At 38.1% G+C, this 20,854-nt stretch overlaps 1 protein-coding gene and 1 pseudogene across 1 annotated transcript in view; one reads left to right on the top strand and one right to left on the bottom strand.

Annotated features, from left to right (window-relative positions):
* Positions 1-11,387: 11,387 nt before the first annotated feature.
* Positions 11,388-11,884, bottom strand: LOC149996436 (phosphatidylethanolamine-binding protein 1 pseudogene; annotated as a pseudogene).
* An 18-nt stretch (positions 11,885-11,902) lies between these two features.
* The window catches only part of ADAM32 (ADAM metallopeptidase domain 32), a 113,836-nt gene continuing 104,884 nt past the window's right edge, over positions 11,903-20,854 (top strand). Inside the window, exons 1-2 of the mRNA XM_090258220.1 lie at positions 11,903-11,962; positions 16,608-16,658. Of these exons, the coding sequence (XP_090114346.1) occupies positions 11,903-11,962; positions 16,608-16,658 (111 nt within the window). The remainder of the gene's footprint in view (positions 11,963-16,607; positions 16,659-20,854) is intronic.

Here is a 20,854-nt window from a genome sequence, read left to right as displayed (position 1 = left end):
CTTTCCAAAGATATCAAAGTCTACTCACTTTCTTCATTCTTGGAATCTAGTTTTTTCTTAAGAAACCATTCATCTAGTTTTTTTTAAAAGAAACTTAGCTTTAGTAAATGTGTATTTGTGTGTGTTCACATTTTTATTTCCATTTTTAAAAAATTAAATTTATTGGGGTGATAATGGTTAATAACATTATATAGGTTTCAAATGTATTCTATGATACATCATCTGTATATTGCATTGTGTGCTCACCACCCGAAGCCAAATACTCCATTTTTGCATATTTGACCCCCTTTATACCTTACTATGGCTCCCTTCCCAGTGGTAACCACCGTACTGTTGCCTTTGTCTATGAGTTTTTTATTTTCTTGTTTGTTCATTTGTTGCTTTTAGTTTTATATCTCACATATGAGTCAAATCATATGATTCTTAACTTTGACATTTCCCTTGCTATGATATTCTCAAGACCCATCCATGTTGTCGCCAATGGCAGTATTCTGTCTTTTCTTATGGCCGAGTATATGTACCACATCTTTATCCAGTCATCTAGTGTATAGTTTTAAATTCAGAAAGTATTAACCATTGCTCTTTTAAAGCATCTAGCTGTGTTTGATACAAAAGCGCGAATAAACGTGTTAGCTCTTCTAAGTCCATCAATCAACGGCAAGGGTCAGGTTTGCCGGAACCGTCAGGCGGGAGCCGCTGGTTTGGGTAACTTCAGAGCAGTATGAGGCCGCCAGGTAGGCCGGCCTGCGGGAAGGGAGCAGGATGGAGGTCAGGCATGGGCTGATTTTATGGCGGCACGCACTGCAGGCTCTTGGTTACAGGGCGCAAAATACCAGGCGCAGTGGCCTCGCGAAAGCGCAGCTCCGGAATGTGCGGGAGGGGGCCCTCGGGATCCCCGTGACCCAGGCTGGCGCGCGACGCCTTCTGGCCCAACGGCTGCACGCTCAGTACTCCCTGGGAGTCCAGGAGCCGCAGCATGTGCCGCTTAATGCTGCTGCTTGCTGGTCTCGGTGCTTTGCTAGCGTCAAGACAGGGTAAGCCAATGGAGACCCAGTTACTGTGGTCTGGGGCGGAGGAAGGTTTTCTCCTTTCAACGCACGCCAGCTCCCGGCAAAGTCAAACTGTGGCCCAACCTGATTAAAAAGTCGGGGGCCCCCACCTGCTTTTGGATTTTGTTTGCCCTGTCACCCTGGAAACTGGGCTGTGTTTAGGCATCTGGCATTAGAAGTGACGCATGAGAGCAGAAGATAATAATAAGCTCAAGGACAAACCCTTTATCTCTGAATTTGGCTTTGGCCTTTCTTGTAGGCCTGTCATGCACATCACCAAACTGCCTCAAAATTTCTTGCACTTAAAAGCACCCAAGAAACTTCTTGAACTCCACTCAAACTCCAAAAAACTGACTCTCCTCAGCTATCATTTGTTTCAACATAATAACTTGTCTTGCGTACAGTGATAATTTGTCCTGCAATACAAATTATATTTGAAGCAGCAAATGAGTTTGATTATTGCGAGTCAAATTTTGATTCAGAAGTGGGGAACTTTAAGGAAAAAGGTAGGTAGAATTTAGTTTCCACCATTCCCCACATCGTTTCATTCAGGGGATGCACATCTTCCCAATATCCAGTTCCATTATAGATCTCATTGCCCTGCCACAGGGACATGTTATGAGAGGTTACATTGTAGTCTTACAGACTCCAACACGGAGTGAACTCACTTGAATCCTGTAAGAGTGTACAGTTATGTGCGTCTAATTGAAGATAACTGATGTTTTACCAGTACCATTCATATTTTCAAGACATAAGGAAAGGTTACTAGTTAATGTCTAAATCTGAGTAGAGGTTATATACATTTATGAGTAAGGAGGTCCCAGTGGAAGGTAGTTATCTCTGGGGCATGTTTTCCAGAAGGAAGTCAATATGTGTTTTATAAAAACAAAAAAGAGAACTTTACCAGTCAAGTTTTTTCATCCCTTTAGGGATACCAGTCAGGCACCAACTCAGGAACCTCAAAAGCATGGTTTGCTGTCGCACAGATCCAACAGCCAGTGAGATTTTCAGATTCAGAAAGTTTCTGTAGGGTAGGAACAGAAGGGTGTAATAAAGCAAAACTTTTTAGCATGAAGGTTACAAAAAAATAAAAGGCCAAACCAAGAGCTTAAAATTATGTCTATTTACAGGAGCCTTTGTAAGAAGAACTCAAGAAAGGTTGCTGGCACACTAGCTAATATATGAGTTCTAACTGAAATACAGTTAGTTGATGAGCTAGAGGTGATAAGAATAGCATATAAGAATGTATGACTAGCATATACAGATATAGGAATAGCAGTTTTTCTGAATTATGAGGTCTTATCACCATGAATTACATATTGTCATGAGCTTCTGATACATAGAAAAGTGGATAAAGAGTTCTTCTGACAAACTGTCCAAAGGGAAAAACAGGTTATATTGGTCTGGTCCAGAATCGTAGGAAAGCTGTATATTCAGATGCTGTCTGCTGCTGCTGCTGCTCCTTGGAGATTTTGAACTTTACGTCTTCAACGGGCAGATTGCCATGTAGGTGTTGGAGCTTTCTTTAAGTGAGAAACAATCCAAGAATCAATGACTTTAAGTTCGGCTGTACAAGGCTGAGTTAAAAGTACCTGGTAATGTCCCTTCTGCTGGGTTGTACAGCATCCTTATGGAGATGTCTTTTTCCAATGGACAAAATCTCCAGGATGTAAATTGTGGTGGAACAGGTCTTTGTCTCCCGGGAGTGTGCTATGAAAACACTGCTGGACTAGTTGGCTGTTTTTCTTTAAAGCCTTAATTACTCCTTTGCACTAAGACAATCTATGAGGTCTGTCCAGAATGTATCCAGCCATGTAATATGAAAAATAGAGACATTTATTGAAGAAGATACAAGAAACATTGCACCTAGGACAATGATGCTTCAGTCCTCTTCAAAGTAGGCACTTTGGGACCTCACACAGTTTTCCTAATCGCCCTCAGCTGCCCTGTCGTATTTTCCTGAATCTCAACAATGGTATGGTGTGAAATCACTTCCCTTTCAAAGGTAATTTTGTTTTGGGAAAAGCCAGAAGTTGCAGGGTGCCAAATTTGGGCTGTAGAGGGACTGAGTCACCTGGGTGATACGATGTTTTGCCAAAAATTCTGCATGAGATCCAATGCATGAGTGGAAGCATCGTTGTGATGAAGCTGCTAATCACCATTTTCCTGTAACTGTAGCCTTCTGAATCATCTGAAGTTTCCAGGGAGGAATGTCCAAGCTTAATGAAAAATTTGATTCAGATTCATTGCTCTACTTGCTCAGTCATTTTGAATGTGACAGCCACACAGTACACATGCTCCCTCAACGACGTCTACCACCCCCACTGACTAGTACAGTGAAGTCATTATTGTTCACGCATGCACATTCCAGCCCACTCTCCTGGGCTGCCAGGTTGCATTGATGTCACACAAACCTTTCTTAACAATGGCTTGACTTTCCATACAGCCTTCACTGTATGTCCTTTGACAAGTAGGGGTTCATAAAAACATGATTCCATCATAATCAGACACCCAGTGACAATTTGGAATGATGATAGTTCATGCCTGTCAAAGATTACAGCTGTTAGATTCATTAAAACAATGGGCAGTAACTTTGGCCAAGAAAGATTAAAGTGTACAAATTTAGCAAGTTGTGTTTTTATAATGCCATTTGTCCTTTCAGACAGTCCAGAAGACTGAGGGTTATAGACATATTGAAAATATTGTAAACATATTTTACTAAAAATTTGCCCAGTGAAATATGTTCCTCTATCACTGTCAATGCTAATGGGATTCCCCAGGTGGAGATGATATTTTTCTAATAGGATTTGGCCACAGCAAAAACCATAGCCTTTTGACAAAATTGATTCCACCCAATGAGAGTACATGTAAATCATCACCAAAACATATTTATAACCTTGAGAAGGGTCAGATGAATAGAATCCAATTGCCATACCTCAAAGAGTCCTTTGGTAAAGGGAAATGACCCAGTGAGGTGTGGATTCATTTACCTGAGTTATACTTTGGGCAGACAAGAGACACCACCGAGGCAATTCCGGGAGGTTTCCAATAACAGTCCTCAATCCAACAGTTTATCTATATCCCAATGTGTTATTTCATGGATTAATTTTAATATTGTTTCCTGGGTGAGGTCTGACAAGACTGGACATCCGTTTGGCACATACCATCATTTGGTTTTGGGACTGTAAGTACAGTGAGACTTTTTTCATCTTTGCATTCTTTTTACAGTGGCATGCTGTTGTCCTTTTTTTTTCTTTCATATCTCTAGTTATCATTCATTGTAATAAAAATCATCAGGGAACAAAAGGAATTTTGAGAAGAATTTTGGAGAGCATTTCTTTTAGCTGTTTCATTGGCTCGACAGTTTCCACATCCTTTGTTGGGGTCTGTTTTTGAATGACCAAGCACCTTAACAATTGCTAATTGTTGTGCTAATAAAATAGCATCTATCAAAGCAGTAACATATGACATACTTTTAATTTTATTCCCCCCTCCACCCCCGATGTTAGGGATCCGTGGTTTTCAAAGCATACCAAAGTTGTGGGCAGTGCCAAAGTGTAGCAACTGTCAGTAAAGATATTGGCAACTTTTGCTAGTATACAGGTGAAAGCAAGTGGAAAAGTTCTGCTCTTTGGGATGAACAGGCGTGTGGAATATATTAAAAGGGGTAGCTTATTCACCAGTAAGTTTGCCTTTATTATTCTCTGAATAGGGTCTATCAATGAACCAAGAAACAGGGTTATCAAGGGGAGTCACTTGTAAATCAGGTCGTGAACTGAGGCAATCATGTGGGGTCTCATCAGTTGGTAAAGGAAGAGGGGCGGTGGGATTTAAGGCATTAATGAAAAATATTTGTGTTAGGCTAAGAGAAAAGTAAGACTTCATAGGACATGAGTCTACTAGCACAAAGGTGGGTAGTATAGTGAGAGTATAAAAGGACTTCTTCTGAAGGGAGTACATAGTCTTTCAAAAGGGATATCATTACTCTTCTGTTGCTTTTAGCAAAAAGGAAGTGGAGAGTGCTTGTAGGTAAGGAGGGAGCCCCCTAGCAACAGGATCTAGTTGTTGACTCTTAATACTCATCTGGCCCGTGGTGGTTCCATTCTTGCTGGACCAAGATATGCAGGGCATTTCCTTCCCATTTGTGGGCAAAAAGAAGAGGAGAGAATAAATGGGCTGTCATAGGGAAGGAGCTGACAATGACTCACATTTTAGGGCCTAGAAAGCAAATGCAGATGTTCTTGAACACGATTGGGTCTGGTTTGTGTTCTTTTGAAACATAGAAGGGTTGAGCACACAAAAGTTTGGAATCCAGTTTCTGCAAAATCTTGCCAACCCTAGTAAACTCTGCAGCTGTCTTTTAGTTTTGGGAAGAGGGAACTGAAGTATTCCCTGGATCCTGTTAGGGTCCAGTGTTAATCTTGGAATTGTTATTAAGTGCTCTAAATATTTAATTTGTGTTTTAACAAATTGGAGCTTTTTCATAGAGATTTTATGTCAGTTTAGGGCCAGTTGAAATAAAAGACTTTCCTGAATGCATAGTTTCTCAGAGGAGCAAAGAAGGAGATCATCAACATACTGGAATAAAGTAGAACCTTGTGGAAAAACTACATCTGCCAATCCTGTTTGATTATTTGGGAAATATAACCTGTGGCGTAACAGTTCCGGTGTACTGGCTTTCTTAACCAACAGGAACACTGAAGAAGGCGCTGCCTAAATTAGTAATGGTGAAGAAGGCCCTACTTGCAGGAATGGAGTTAGGAGTAGAGTGTTGATTCAGCCTGACAGGGTGCCATGGAATGACAATGCTGTTAATAGCTCTAAAGTCATGAAGAAACTTCCATCTTCATTCATTTGGGTTATGTACAGGGAGGATAGGAATATTACAAGGACTAGTATGTGGAACAATTAGGATCTTATCAACATATGCCTCTATTAGAAGACAAATTCTTTTAAGGTCTTATACCCTAATGGGGTATTTCTTAATGTTAGGCAAGAATTTAGATGCATTAACCTAAATTTTAATTGCTGGGGCTAACCAGACATAGCCAATACCATTAAAATATTTTAAATAAATAAATACATTTTATTTATACAAAAAAAAAAGCAGAAAGAGAAAAATAACTTGTTAGTTACAAGGGGACTACCATAATACTATCAGAAAACTTTTCAGACAGAATGAAGTTGGATACTATATGCAAAGTGCTGAAAAAAAAAAACAAAACCCTGCCAACCAAGAATACTTTATGAAGCAAAGTTGTCCTTCAGAATTGAAGGAGAGATCATTTCCCAGACAACAGAAGAGGAATTTATCACTATTAGACTAGGCTTACAACATTTTGTTAGAGTTCTTCATGCTGAAACAAAAGGGTACTGCTTAGTAATAGGAGAGAGAGAGAGAGAGAGAGAGAGAAGAGAGAGAGAAGTATAAAACTCTCTGGGTTTTGTCTGTTTTTTTTCAGCTTTACCAAACAGAATCTGCAAAAATAAATGGAAAAGTGAATACAAATGTTTTTCCCTCAGTTAGCTTCTCCTTAAAATGCAAGAAATGAAAGATCAGTGAAAAACAACTTAGAGTAATAAATTTTCTTTTTAATCTTCACCCAGAGATATGTTTCTTAATTTTTAGGGAGAGAGAGAAACATCAATTGGTTGCCTCCCATATGTGCTCTGACTGGGGATCAGGTCTGATACCTTTTGGTGTAGGGAATAATGCTCCAGTCAACTGGGCCACCTGGCCAGGGCTAAAATGGTAATTTTTAAAAGTTATATTTTATTGATTATGCTATTACATTTATCCTGATATTTTCCTCCTTTGTCCACCTCCGCCCAGCACCCCCCACTCCCTCAGGCAATCCCTCCACCATTGTTCATGTCCATGGGTCATGCGTATAAGTTCTTTGACTGTTCCATTTCCTGTACTGTCCTTTCATCCCCATGGCTATTCTGTAACTACCAGTTTGTATTTCTTAATCCCCTCACCCTCTTCACTCATTCCCCCACAGCCCCCTCCCATCTGGCAACCATCAAAATGCTCACCATATCCATGATTCTGTCTCTGTTCTTGATTGATTAGTTTGCTTTTTAGATTCAAGTGTTAATAATGTATTTTTTGCCATTTTATTGTTCATAGTTTTATCTCCTTTTTCTTAAGTGGGTCCCTTTAACATTTCATATAATAATGGTTTGGTGGTGATGAACTCCTTTAGTTTTTTCTTGTCTGGGAAGCTTTTTATCTGTCCTTCAATTCTAAATTATAGCTTTGCTGTATAGAGTAATCTTGGTTACAGGTCCCTGTTTTTCATGACTTTGAATATTTTTTGCCAATCCCTTCTGGCCTATAAAGTTTCTTTGAGAAATCAGCTGACAGTTTTATGGTAACTCCCCTGTAGGTAACTAACTCTTCTCTTGCTGCTTTTAGGATTCTCTCTTTAACCTTTGGCATTTTAATTATGCTGTGGCTTGGAGTGGGCCTCTTTGCATCCATCTTGTTTGGGACACTCTATGTTTCCTGGACTTGCATGTCTATTTCCTTCACCAAATTAGGGAAATTTTCTTTCATTATATTTTCAAAAAGGTTTCCAATTTCTTGCTCTTCCTCTTCTCCTTCTGGCACCCCTATGATGCCAATGTTGGGTCTCTTGAAGTTGTCCTAGAGGCTGCTTATACTATCCTCATTTTTTTGGATTCTTTTTTTCTTGCCTGCATGGTTGCTTTTTGCTTCCTCACGTTATAAATCATTGTTTTGATTCTTGGCTCCATCCACTTTGCTGCTGTTTCTCTATACATTGTTCTCATTTAAATTGGTGTATACTTCATTTCTGACCTGACTTTTTTAATGCTGCTGAGGTCCTCACTAAGTTCCTTGAGCAGCATTATAATCAGTGCTTTGAACTGTGCATCTGATAGATTGCTTATCTCCATTTTGTTTAGCTCTTTTTACTGGAGTTTTAATCTCCTCTTCCATTTGGGCCATATTTCTTTATCTCCTCATTTTGACAGCTTCCCTGTGTTTGTTTCTATGTATTAGGTAGAGCTGCTATGACTCCATGTCTTGGTAGCGTGGCCTAATATAGTAGGTGTCCTGTAGGGCCCAGTTGCACAGCCTCCCTTATCACCCAAGCTGAGTACCCAAGGTACACCCTTCATGTGGGCAGAGTACACCCTCCTCTTGTATTTGAGCCTTGGTTGCTGTTGGCAGATCAATGGGAGGGATTTACCCAGGCCAGTCAGCTGCAAGGATTGGCTGTGATCACTGACCACCAACCGCTGCCCTCTGTGGAGGATCAGCTGTGCAAGGGCATGGTGGAGGTGCTCTGATGTGGTCTATAGCCATCCACTGGATGTCCTGGCCCTGGGCTTTCCTGGGTGGTGCAAGCCAAGTTCAGCCCCTACCTGTGTTTTGCCCAGGGCCTGAACTATAAAACAATCTGAGATGGCTGCTACTTGTGCTGGGATTGGAGATTCCCAGGAGAAGCAAAGCTGTGAATATAGGCTGGCCACTGCTAGTACCAGGCCTGGGGCTCACTGAGGCCAGCTGTTGCTTGTTTGAGAGAATTTAGGAAGTTGTGAAGCAAGAGCCAAGACCAGCCATTCATATGGAAGAGCAGCTTGGGTGGGGCAGAGTCTCTGGTGATCTGTAAGGTGGGTCAAACAGTGTTGCCAGGTTGATGGAATCTCAGGTGGTATCAGTTTGCTGACTCTTTGCAGGAGGGCCTAGAAAAGGAACAGTGGCTTCTGTTCGCTTTGATGCCAGATACCTCAGTCTTCCCTAGCATGCCACTGTTTTCTTTGGGCTTTCTAGATCTGGATGTCTGTTTCTTTTTCTAGGTGAGAGAGATTTTCAGCCATTATTTTTTGAATAAGCTTTCTGACTTCCTTTCTCTCATTCTTCCCTCTGGGACCCCTATATAATGTGTATTTTGGTCTGCTAAATGTCTTGTAAGTATCTTAATTCAAGCTGTCTTTATTTTTTTCAATTTTTTTTTCTTTTTTGACTGGATGAATTGCAATGCCCTGTCTTCAGGTTCAGTGATCTTTTCTGCTGTTGAAGCCCCATATTGAATTTTTTCAGTTTAGTTATTGTGTTCTTCAGCTCTATAATTTCTAAAATTTGGTTCTGTTTATAACTATATTTAAATGCATTGTTTAGTGCCACTAAGAACACTCACTTTGTTGCTATCTATTTCCAGAATTTTGTCTTTCCCAGCTGGAACTCAGTACCCATTAAACACTAACTCCTTCTTGTCCCCTTTCCCCAACTTTTGGCAACCACCATTCTACTTTCTGTCTCTATGAATTTCACTATTCTAGGTACTTCATATAAGTGCAATTATACAGTATTTTTCTGGCTTATTTCACTTATTTCTGACTGGCTTATATCATTTAGGATAATGCCCTCAATGTTCATCCATGTTGTAACAAGTGTCAGAATTTATTCCTTTTAAAAACTGAGTAATATTCCATTGTGTGGAATGCATATGGAAAATATATATTTCATTTTGTTTATTCATCTATTGATGGATATTTGGGATGCTTCTACCTTTTGGCTAGTATAATAATGCTGCTATGAGCATGTATGTACTGTACTTGTTTTGAGTCCCTGCTTTCAATTCTCTTGGGCATATACACAAAAGAGGAATTTCTGGATATGAGTATTAAAATGGAATATATTAATTCTCTTTTAATATTTTGAGGGGCTGTCACACTGTTTTCCATGATAGCTGCACAATTTTACATTTTTACTAGCCATGCACAGGTTCCAATTTCTCTACATTCTTACCAACACGTTATTTTTATTAAAAGAATTAAAAAAATGATTATAGTCTTCCTGATGGATTTGACATGGCTTTGGTATGCATTCCTCTAATGATAAATGTTGTTGAGCATCTTTTCATATGCTTATTGGACATTTTTATATCTTTTTTGATGAAATGAGTATTCAAGTCCTTTGTCCATTTTTAAAATTGGATTCTTTTTGTTGTTGAGTTGCAAGAGTTTTTTTTACATTCTTTATACTAGATAGTTTTCAGAAAAATGATTTGCAAATATTTTCTCTCATTCTGTACATTGTCTTTACTTTCTTGTGTGTTCTTTTAGCCACAAAAGTTTTTAATTTTGATGAAGTCTTATATATCTATTTTTTTCTTTTATTGCTTATGTGTTGGGTGTCATTTCTAAGAATTCATTGTCATTATAAGGTCATGAAGATTTACTCCTGTCTTTTCTTCCAAGAATTTTATTGTTTTACCTCTTATATTTATGTCATTGATCCATGTTTGTCCACACAATGCTTTTATTTTTATTTATATTTAAGCAAATAGCAGAATTAACATAACATTCAGCAACTCCAGACCAGCTTTCCTTACACCATGAAGAGTGATCAATTTAACAGGTTTATGAATTTCTCTCACTCAGCCCTGCAGGTCATCTAGACAGCTGTGTCTGTACAAAAAAAGGTGACTCTCTACCCTGGCTGGTATGGCTCAGTGGGTTGAGTGCTGGCCTACGAACTGGCCAGGCACATGCCTGGGTTGTGGGCCAGGCTCCCTGGTTGAGGCTGTGTGAGTGGCTTGGCTGGTTGGAGTGTTGTCCTGTAAACCAAAAGGTTGTGGGTTCGATTCCTTGTCAGGGCATATGCCTAGGGTGCAGCTTCTGTCCTGGTTGGGGCAAGTACAAGAGGCAAACAATCAATATTTCTCTCTCATATTGATGTTTCTCTTCCTCTCTCTCTCCCTCTTTTCCCTTCTCTCTAAGAAAATCAATGAGCATGTCTTTGGGTGAGGGTTAAAAAAAAAGGAGCCAGAATGGGATACTGACACCCAGAGAGATGTACCATGCTGGGGGTAAGTGGACACGCCAGCTTCTAATTGTCTGGTGAAGACAGGGCTGTGAAAACACGTCTTAGAAGGTGCTAACATGCATGATCCTGGACTTGGGCTCACAAAGGCAGATGCAGTGAATTATGTTTCTTTTTTTCTTCTTTTAATTTCCCTTAAACATTTTTTTGATGCTCTGCTCTATTACTGTAGACCTTTCTTATTCTAACTTTTTCTTCTTTAAATTATGGGTTTCTATTCTTATATTAACAACTGATGACCTCATTATAGTACTAAAATATTCCTCAGAGTGGAGTTAAAATTTTTATTAAAACATAAATCAGGGTGTGCAACCCTGTACAATATAAAGGATAGGTAGAAGGAAAAGTCACCCTAAACCTCTATTCGCTCAGGTCTCGTCCATGAAAATGGAACAGAGAAGAGGAGAAATCTACATATATCAGTGAACCTGAGAATACTGCTTGGGCTTCTGGGGTGATTTCTGTCTCCTGGCTTCCCCTTACTCCCCAGACAGCAGCTCATAGAACTTGGGCACAGTTACCTCATTCTGCCTTATAACACATGCCAACCACTGGAGACTTGAGCTCCTATTTTTTGTGGAAAGATAACACCTTGAATTTGACATGGTGGACTCCAGATTTGTTGCTGAAAAAGCTCATCATACTTCATCAGCCTGCCCTACTCATAAACCAGTCAGACATAGAGGTAAAGGCATGTACCCTTGGTAGGCCCATGCCCTCGGAAGGCCCAGAGCCCACATAATTGGACCACCAGAAAATGGTGCCATTTCCTAGAGTTGGGATCCTGCTGGGAGCATCTGGGTCTGTCAAGACCAAGGTATAAGAGATTACCTGGATCAAGGCCATCCAGTGCAATACCAGTGGGCTTGTTTTTAACCTGGGTAGGTATCAGCACTTTGTCAACCTCTGCCCCAAAGTGTGTGACCTGCAGCGGGTGCTGTTGTCTCTTGTTCACTTCCTGCAGACTCAAGGGCATAGACACTTCCTGAGGCCCATGGGCATTGCAGGGCCCAGCAGGTGGACAGCTGGGATAGCTGCAGGAGCCCAGGTGCAGGTCAGCAGCACCAACTTGGAGCACTCTTCACTGAACCATTTTGACTTAATTTTTGTATATGGGGTGAGGTGTGGTTTTAGCTTTTTAAAATTCATTTTGGTTCCTTTTATTGTATTCTGCCACTATTTATTCCTAATAGTGCTTTCACCCCTTAAATTCTATTTGTGCCTATATCAACAGAACTACATCAACTCCTCTTTGATTGATATTTTATGTGATAAAGCCTCTGTGCTTACTGACTATGTTTTTGCCTACATTTCTTGGCCCTTTCCCATCAAATTGGGTCATTAGCCCTTGCTCATGGGATTGAGAAGAGATGTGTCAATTTTGGATCAAGGCAATGAAGTGTATGTATCCCTCTTCCATTTTTTCTGATGCACAGTGATGTTAGAAGCCAGTAGCACCTGATTATGTCAGTTTTTGAAGAGGAGCTCAGGTTGCAAGATCCTATGACAGATAATCTCCTTCATTCCTCTTTCCTAGATTCTGATGGCTGCTAGAAATCCGTAGTATTTCTTGACTTGTTGACATATTACTGCTCCAATATCTGCCTCTGTCTTCATATTGCTGTCACCTCTGTTTCTTCTCCCCTTCTCTTACCCACAGGACACATGTCATTGGATTTAGGGTCCACCCTAATCTGGAACAGTGTCACTTCAAATCCTTAGCTAATTAAACCTTTCAAAGATTCTTTTTTCCAAATAAGTTTGCATCCACAGGTTCTGAGTGGACATATCTTTTGCTGGGGTCGGGGTGGAGGTCATCATTTAAACCACTACATGTGCCAGTGAGGCATGTCTTTGCTTTAAACCCCAGGGGCCCTTACTGAGATTCTCCTGGTGGGGCTTAACACAGGCTCTGTGCAAATCTGCATCTGTCACAGATCCGTGGGGTACTATAGTTTCTCCTGGCCATAAATGCAAAACAATAGAGCTGCTTGCACAGAAACCTCAGTCGACTGAGGAGTTTTCTTTTACTTTGGCATCTCACAAAGCTGGCAGCCTATGATTTTTCAGTAAAATGGTCAAAGCCACACAGTCATATGTATGTTGCCTCCAAAATCCAAATGCCTCTTGCCATTTATTATGGACGTTATTTTCCAGTGTCTTCTAGACTGCTAGACCATTATAGGTAGATTTTTCTTGTGCATGGTGTTTGTGTATGTGTGTGTGTTTAATCAAGACTTTGGCACCCCTGCTACTTACCAAGGCACCTAATATACCTGCTAGTTCAGGTCTTGTAGGCATGATGTTATGAATGTAGTCTCCAGAATGATTTCCTCTTAGATGTTATATTAATTTCCTATTGTTGCTTTAACAAATTTAATATTTTACAGTTCTGTTAAATGGGTCTCATTGGGCTAAAATCAGGCAGCTGGCATTGTGCTATTCCTTCTGGAGGCTGTGGTAGACAATCTGTTTCTTAGCCTTTTCCAAATTCTAGTGGCTGTTTGCATTCCTTGGCTTGTGTCCCCATTCTTCCATCTTTAAAGCCAAGAGCATTGGGCTGAGTTCTTTTCACACTGTCATCTCTCTGGTTCTTTTTTATGTCTCCCTTCTTCTATTTTTAAGGCCCCTTGTGATTAAATTAAGACCACAATTAATCCACAGGTTTTTAGGATTAAGACAAAGACATCTTTGGGAGGATTATTTTATCTATCACAGAATGTGTGATGTTTAGAGTCTAGGTAGGAGCAGAGATGATAAAGATCTGAGGCAATATGGATGGGGAAGGTATAATGCCATCACTGCCAAGTGATAATGCAACCTTACTGTGGTAATCCTCTGTTTATTTGGATAGAGAAATTAACACCTTTTCCTATCCATGGTTACATACAGGTGCCAATGACACTGTTGATTTACTTCACTAAAAAAGACCATGTTTTGAACAATACTTGTTATTTCAATTATTACCTAATTACATTGAACTCATTCTCTATTATCTCATTTGCACAGATCAAACAAATGAAATGGGAATATAATAGGGATTACTGCCCTTGTATATTTCTTTTTAAATTTTATTGAATCATTTTTTATTGTATTTTTTTCCCATTACCATTTATCCCCCTTATACCCTCTTCTACCTCACTTACCCTCACAGTCACCAGACTGTTGTCCATGGCCAGGAGTACTTTTTCTCTTTAGTTCAGTACCCTCCACCACCCCAACCCACTCCCCCTTGCCACCAGAGCTGTCAGCCTGCTCTCTATCTATGACTGTATCTCTATTTTGCTTGCTAGTTCATTTATCAGGAGATTTTATAGTGGGACCACTTTTCTGGATTCAGAAAGACTTTTGATTAAATTTTTGGTCATGGTGCAAATGATATTTAGAGGTTTCTCTCTGACCCTTTCTACCATTATAATCCTCATCCTATTGGTTAGGTAGGCTAGATAGGGATTCCATAAATTACTGATTATATCTATTTCTGCACATGGTTCTATAATTGGGCAAATTGTGATAGGATTAACTCATAGATTTGAACATTAATCACCTGACTTTTTCTGGTAAGCATACATCTTTTAGGTCCTCAAAAAGTAGTGTTAGCATTGATGGACCTAGAGAGAATTATGCTTAGTGAAATAAGCCAGGCAATGAAAGACAAGTACCATATGATCTCACCTAATACAGGAAACTAATAACAGAAGCAAATGAGCAAAACTGAACCAGAGGCATGTAAACAAGGAACAGACTAATAGTTATCAGGGGAGAGGTGAGGAGGGAGGTAAGGGGAGTAAGTAGGGGAAGGGTTTAGTAAAGGAACTATTATAAATAACCCATGGACATGTACAACGTGGTGGGGATTGACTGTTGGAGAAGGGCTGGGCTGGGTAGGGGGGAGAAATGGGGGGAAATTGGGACAATTGTAATAGAAAGACAATAAATCAAAATTAAAAATAAAAAGAAAGTTACATCAACATTTGTATATTTAAATAAAAATGTATCTGAAATCTAAGTCCTTTTTCAGTGTACTGACCACTAATGTCCTAGGGAACGTACTCTGGGAACACTATCTAGGAAGATGAAGGAGTGAGAGAGCACAGGTTTTGTGATCTCATTAAATAGGTAACCATTGAGAACATATTTTTGGCATCCACTAGAATTTGGAGTACTCAAGGAAGGTTGACACAGTTTTAAAATGAATAAAGAGGTTTAAAAAAAAAATAGTGTTAGTTTAGATCCAGTGTTCATTATTCCACAGAAGGCCTGAGTAATTGGGTTTTTATTTTGTGGATCCGATCTGAGGGTTTTTCTTCTAGTTGGTCACTTTATTGTACTTACATTTACCGATATGAGAGATTTTCAATCTTAGTGCTTCTTATTTATGTCATACTTTATTGATTTCATGCTTTTGTTTTGGTAAAAAGTCTTTTGAGGGAAAAATGGGACAACTGTAATTGAAAAACGAAAAAATAAAAGAAAAAAAATCTATGCCAGTTTATTTTATGGATGCCTTGTGTATTTTTCCTTAATTTGGAATATTTATAATCTATTTTATATAATAGATTTAATCCTTTATTTAGGGAGTAACTAGAGATTCCTCACTGTGATTATGAAATTTAGTATCTTACCACTTCTTCCTACCTCCTGCTCTTGCCTTTATTACATGACTATGGTTTTAATTTTTCTATACCTTTATATCATTAAACAGTATGTTTCTACTTCTACCACTTGATTTTCAGGTTTAAGTCACATTTTTATTATTTTTTTACTTTTTAACCACACTGCAATAAACTTTAAGGAAATCAGTGTGCACATATGGTATCCCTCTTCTTCTGCTATACTTGTGACATTATTGTAGTATTATTGTGCCTATGTAATCGTAGTTTATAACATTTGCATTTAATTAAATACAATTTCCATAGTTGCTTTAACCTTTATTCTATATTTAAGTTTATTTAATGCTCACTACTACTAGGGCTTTTTCTTCCCCTGTGCTTTTATGTTTATTGGGAGAAGTTCAGCTGCCTTTCACAACAGGCACATGTGAACTATATTACTTAAGTTTTTGCCTATAAACATCTGTCTTTTGCCTCCATGTTTTAATAATAGTTTTGTGGGTAATATATTCCTGGTTCCACACATTTTTCATGAAGATTTAAAAAAGACGTTGTTATTCAGTTTTTAAATGTTGAACACTTTTAAAAAATTCATAAGCAAGCCTACTTTTTTCCCCTGTATGCCCAATATAATTTTCTTTTTTCCCCTTTTTGCTCATATGCCCATAGAATTATTTCTTTATCTTAGACAGCCAATACTTTAAGTAGAATAATCTCTGTTTTAATTAATTAATTATTATTGGATTTTACTATAATACAGTGTACTCTCCAGCCTATTGTTTCAAATATTTTAATTCAGAAATTTTTTCTTGAGGTTTCTCTTTGATTATTTTTGGTCTAGTCTGTTTTCTTACGGACAGCAAATTTTGTGTAAGTTGATACTTCCTCCTGTGCTTTTTACGGTGTTTTATAACTATCGTGTCTGTTTTTAAATTGTTTTGAAGGTTCTTATAGAAGTATACAGTGATAACTCATATTTGCATAAGTGAATCTTATAAAAGAAACTGAACAAATATTTAGTCAGGTTTAACACACAGTTCTTAACTGTCTTTTATTTCTTCAGGTTCCCAAAATTTATCTCTACAGATTGTGTTTCCAGAGAAAATCCAAACAAGAACAAGTGATAATTCAGAAAGCGTAAGATATATTTTTTCACAGTCAATATTATATGAAATATCTTATTTTTATCATATAGCAATGAAATAAATAATCCTAATATAATATGAATATAAGTTCCCAGTATTATTTCTAATAAGGAATTTAAAATTTTGATGGCAAAAGCAAATATGTACCTTAGAATGTTCTATTTTTTTTAATGTTTGTCATTTCCTCATGGTAAAACTATTAAAATTTTAAATACAGAAAATAATGTAGAAAAATTAGGGTTTTATCTGTGTGATATCTAGATGATGCATATGAAGAGAAAAATTTTCTCCAAAAAGATTAAGAAGAATCTTTTTTTACCTAAGCCTTCTTCCCTACTCTTTACCCAAGCAAATACAGGTTCTCAGAGAGAAGAAGCTCTTTATTCTATTATTTTTGTTAGAGAGGGAGATACTTAATCTTAGTCATCAATTTATTTGAGAAATATTTCTCTAAACTTGTGTGCATAGTTATATGCTAAGTGCCTGAGGAGATAAAAAAATACAATATGAACCCAATTAACAATGGTCAAAGGACCTGAATATACACTTGTCCAATAATTAGTAGTTTTAACTATTTGTTCAGAACAAAAATATTAAATCATCATTCTTGTTTCTTAGATTAATTTTTTCTAATTTAAAAAATTTATTTATTTTTTTCTTACTTCATTTTTAATATAAGTATTCTTTCTACTCTCTATTTTCCTTATAATACTTTCTGTGATCTATGGGATTATGTGTCTAATTTTAGCTTCTGAAATAATTTTTTTAATTTCCATTTTTATTCTGAGCTTTGTTATCTCTCTTTTCACATTCTCTTGTGTTTAACCATCTTATATCTATTTCTTCTTTCTTTTCTTTTGTAGTTTCTATAGTTATTTTATTTTAGATTACTTTATCATATTAGGTGATGGTTTTACCTGATTTGTTGTTATATTTTTCTCGTGTACCTTTTTTAGGTGTTTGTAGACTATTCTATTGATTTTATTCATTTTTTAAATAGTATCTTTGTATGGGGGCAATTGTAGTCTTTAAAAAAAAATAATATGGATTTTTTACACTTTATAATGAGATTTTTGTTTCATTGGTAGAGGTAGGCCAGAATATATTTTCTAGCTTCATAGCTTAAGAGTTCCCTTCCTGTGTTTTAAATTAAGTTATTATTAACACAGGTTCCCTGTATTACAACCTCCATAGAGCTGAGTTTCTAGAACTCTTTCCCCCAGTATTTGAACACTTCCTTTCACCTATAATGTTGCTTGTATTCTACTATAAACAAGACCTCTATCCTTCTGAAAGAAAGATGTTGAATATTTGCAAGACTCTAGAAGACTTAGGACATTCTGCACCCAATCTTCCTATAGAGACTTAGTGGGTCCCTGTTTATTGGGTCTTTTTGTATTTGCCTGAAAATTGGGACATGTTAGCTATGACACAGTTTTACAGGTAAACATGATTATTGAGGTTTTCATTAAGTGTGGTATGTTTTGAATGTATTGATAATTTTTGTGTCTTAGTATTCTTAGAAATTTTAGAACTCCCCTTTATTTTCTCTCTACCAATAGCTATGATGTTATATAGGTCTTCTGTAGGCTCTCAATTATTGTCTCAATTTGCATCCCCTTACTCCCTCCTCCTGTACCATACTCTTTGGTTTCTGAGAATACCTTGTTAAAGAATCTAGGTGTGGATATTTAAAGAATATTCTAGTTGCTCTCTCTCATTTTAGAAGGGATTTGGTGATTTGAAGTTTATACTGTCATCATGATCTTGTCTTGCCTATAAGTCTTGCAATTATAAAGGGGATTTATTTATCTCTTAAATTATTTTTCTATAACAGATACTGCTGATGTTTTACTCTGTTCCTAAAGTACCTATCCCTTTCCTGGTTTGATTTATTTCCCCCATAATCTAGCTACTGTGAGTGCAGCAGCTAATGGCCCACTATATAGATTTCTTCAGAAGAGTGCCTTGGGGTTTTGGAGCTACTTCATCCAGAGTCCCAGGGACTAGTGACGGAAAAGTATGATGATTCGAAAACTCCAGTTTTCATGTCTCGGGACAGGGTAGGCTCTGTAGTACAGTTCCTCTCCAGAGTTCCCTATAGGATGAAGCTGAATTTAGACTTCACTTGAAATTCTCTCTATCCAAGTTTAACTTTCACTCCTTGCCAATTTTGCTTCCCTTACTCTCCCACAGGTTTCTCCTGATAGCATTTCTTCCCTAAGCCACTCACAAGAATAATTATAATTTTAGACTGTAGCTTCCTATGAATTCAGCTAAGACAGTTGGTACCAGAAACAGGGTAGTTCTAGGAAGCCAACTCTAAAAATGAGATTCCAGAGTACATTACCCACCATTTAACTGGTAATAAGGACCCTGTGACTGGTGACAGGTGTAATATTGGTAATTTCTAAAATGTGTAGCAGTGAAATTACCAAGACTTTCAGTTGTAGTGACCAGTGATGGTAAATAAATGGAACAGATATACTGGCTAGTGCAGTAGCTCATGTGTTTGATAGTTACAGGGGAAATGGTAATTATGAGGACTGGAATTGATTAGTATCAATAATGCATTGAAAAGAGAAAATTACAGGTTCATGCTACTTAATCATTAGTTTAAAGTAAAGTTTGCATGTCAGAGGACCTAAGCCTCATCTCACGTAGCTAGAGGATTTATGTTGTTGAATGCCTAGGGCTTAGTCTTAAGAATTCCAGAACTTCAAAGGTTAAGGGCTGTTGATCTGGCTGATGAGTTTTCAACTTCTCAGAAAGAGTAGCAGAAGGAGTTCACATTTATCTGGGTTGGACATCTCTTTAAATTCATAATTTCACCATATTCTTCTGTTCTCTATCATAATATAGTAAAAGGAATCTGAATCATCTGGACATTCCATAGATCATCATGATGGTTCACTATACCAGTTACATAAAGTTAATTAGATCTTACAAAATTAGCAAGTACTCCTGGTATCCTGGTAAAATACATGCCCCCAGGGGGTGAGCGATGCACCCCATGAAGATTCAGGCTCTTGATGCATCAATGATATTTTTAGGAGTCTAGAGGGCAGTGGCATGCTGCAGCATTCCCTGCAAAATAAAGACTAGATAATTGCATCTTGTGCCTTCTGTCACTAAGAAAGAGCCACAACACTTGATAGGCCTTTTTTGGTTTTGGTGGCAGCATAATTTTTTTTTGGAATGCTACCCTGACTCATTTATTGAATGATTGAAGACTTCCAGTTTCACGGGGAGTCCAAAGTAAGAAAGCTCCAGGTTGCAGTATTGGCATCCCTGCCACCTGGGCTATATGAACCAGCAGATCCCATGGCTTAGAAGTATTTATGGTATGTACAGATGTTATGTACAGTCTCAGGAAAGCCCCAGTAGAAGAGTTCTGGTGCAGAATTTTGGGCTTATGGAGCAAGGCCATATTGTCTTCATGAGAGAAATAGATACCATTCAAAAAGCAGCTCCTGGTATGCTGCTGGTCTTTGAAAGGGACTGTGAATCTGACCATGAGATAGCAATGACTGTGCAACCAGAACTACCCATCATGAACAAGTGTTACTAGATTCACCAGATCATAAAGTCGACTGGGCCCAAGGGCAATACAAATGAGGCTGAGATTGAGTAGACCTAGAGGGCACAAGAAAGTTGCATGACTAGATAGATCTTCATGTCATCCACTGTTTGTGGTGTATATACCTCTCTTAGCTCATACCTATGGACTCATGATGGGTCCCTCTAAATATGTAATGAAAGAAGAAGACATAAACTGAACTTTGTTCATTAATGAATTGGCTAGTATATTGGTGCAAACAAAAACTGGATTGTTCTGTCTCTATCCCACTAATCCAGCAGTTTTCAACCTGTGGGTCGTGACCCCTTTGCGGGTCGAACGACCCTTTCACAGGGGTCACCTAAGACCATCGGAAAACACATATGTAATTACATATTGTTTTTGTGATTAATCACTATGCTTTAATTATGTTCAATTTGTAACAATGAAAATACATCCTGCATATCAGATAGTTACATTACGATTTATAACATTATCAAAATTACAGTTACGAAGTAGCAACAAAAATAATTTTATAGTTGGGGGTCACCACAACATGAGGAACTGCATTAAAGGGTCGCTGCATTAAGAAGGTTGAGAACAACTGCTCTAATCAGTGTTGGCCCTTA

Source organism: Furipterus horrens, unplaced genomic scaffold (genome assembly GCF_987537825.1).
Source record: "Furipterus horrens unplaced genomic scaffold, mFurHor1.1.pri manual_scaffold_12, whole genome shotgun sequence".
NCBI classification, from domain to species: domain Eukaryota; kingdom Metazoa; phylum Chordata; class Mammalia; order Chiroptera; family Furipteridae; genus Furipterus; species Furipterus horrens.
The sequence above is the reverse complement of the archived record's forward strand: the minus strand, read 5'-3'. Positions and strand labels throughout refer to the sequence as shown.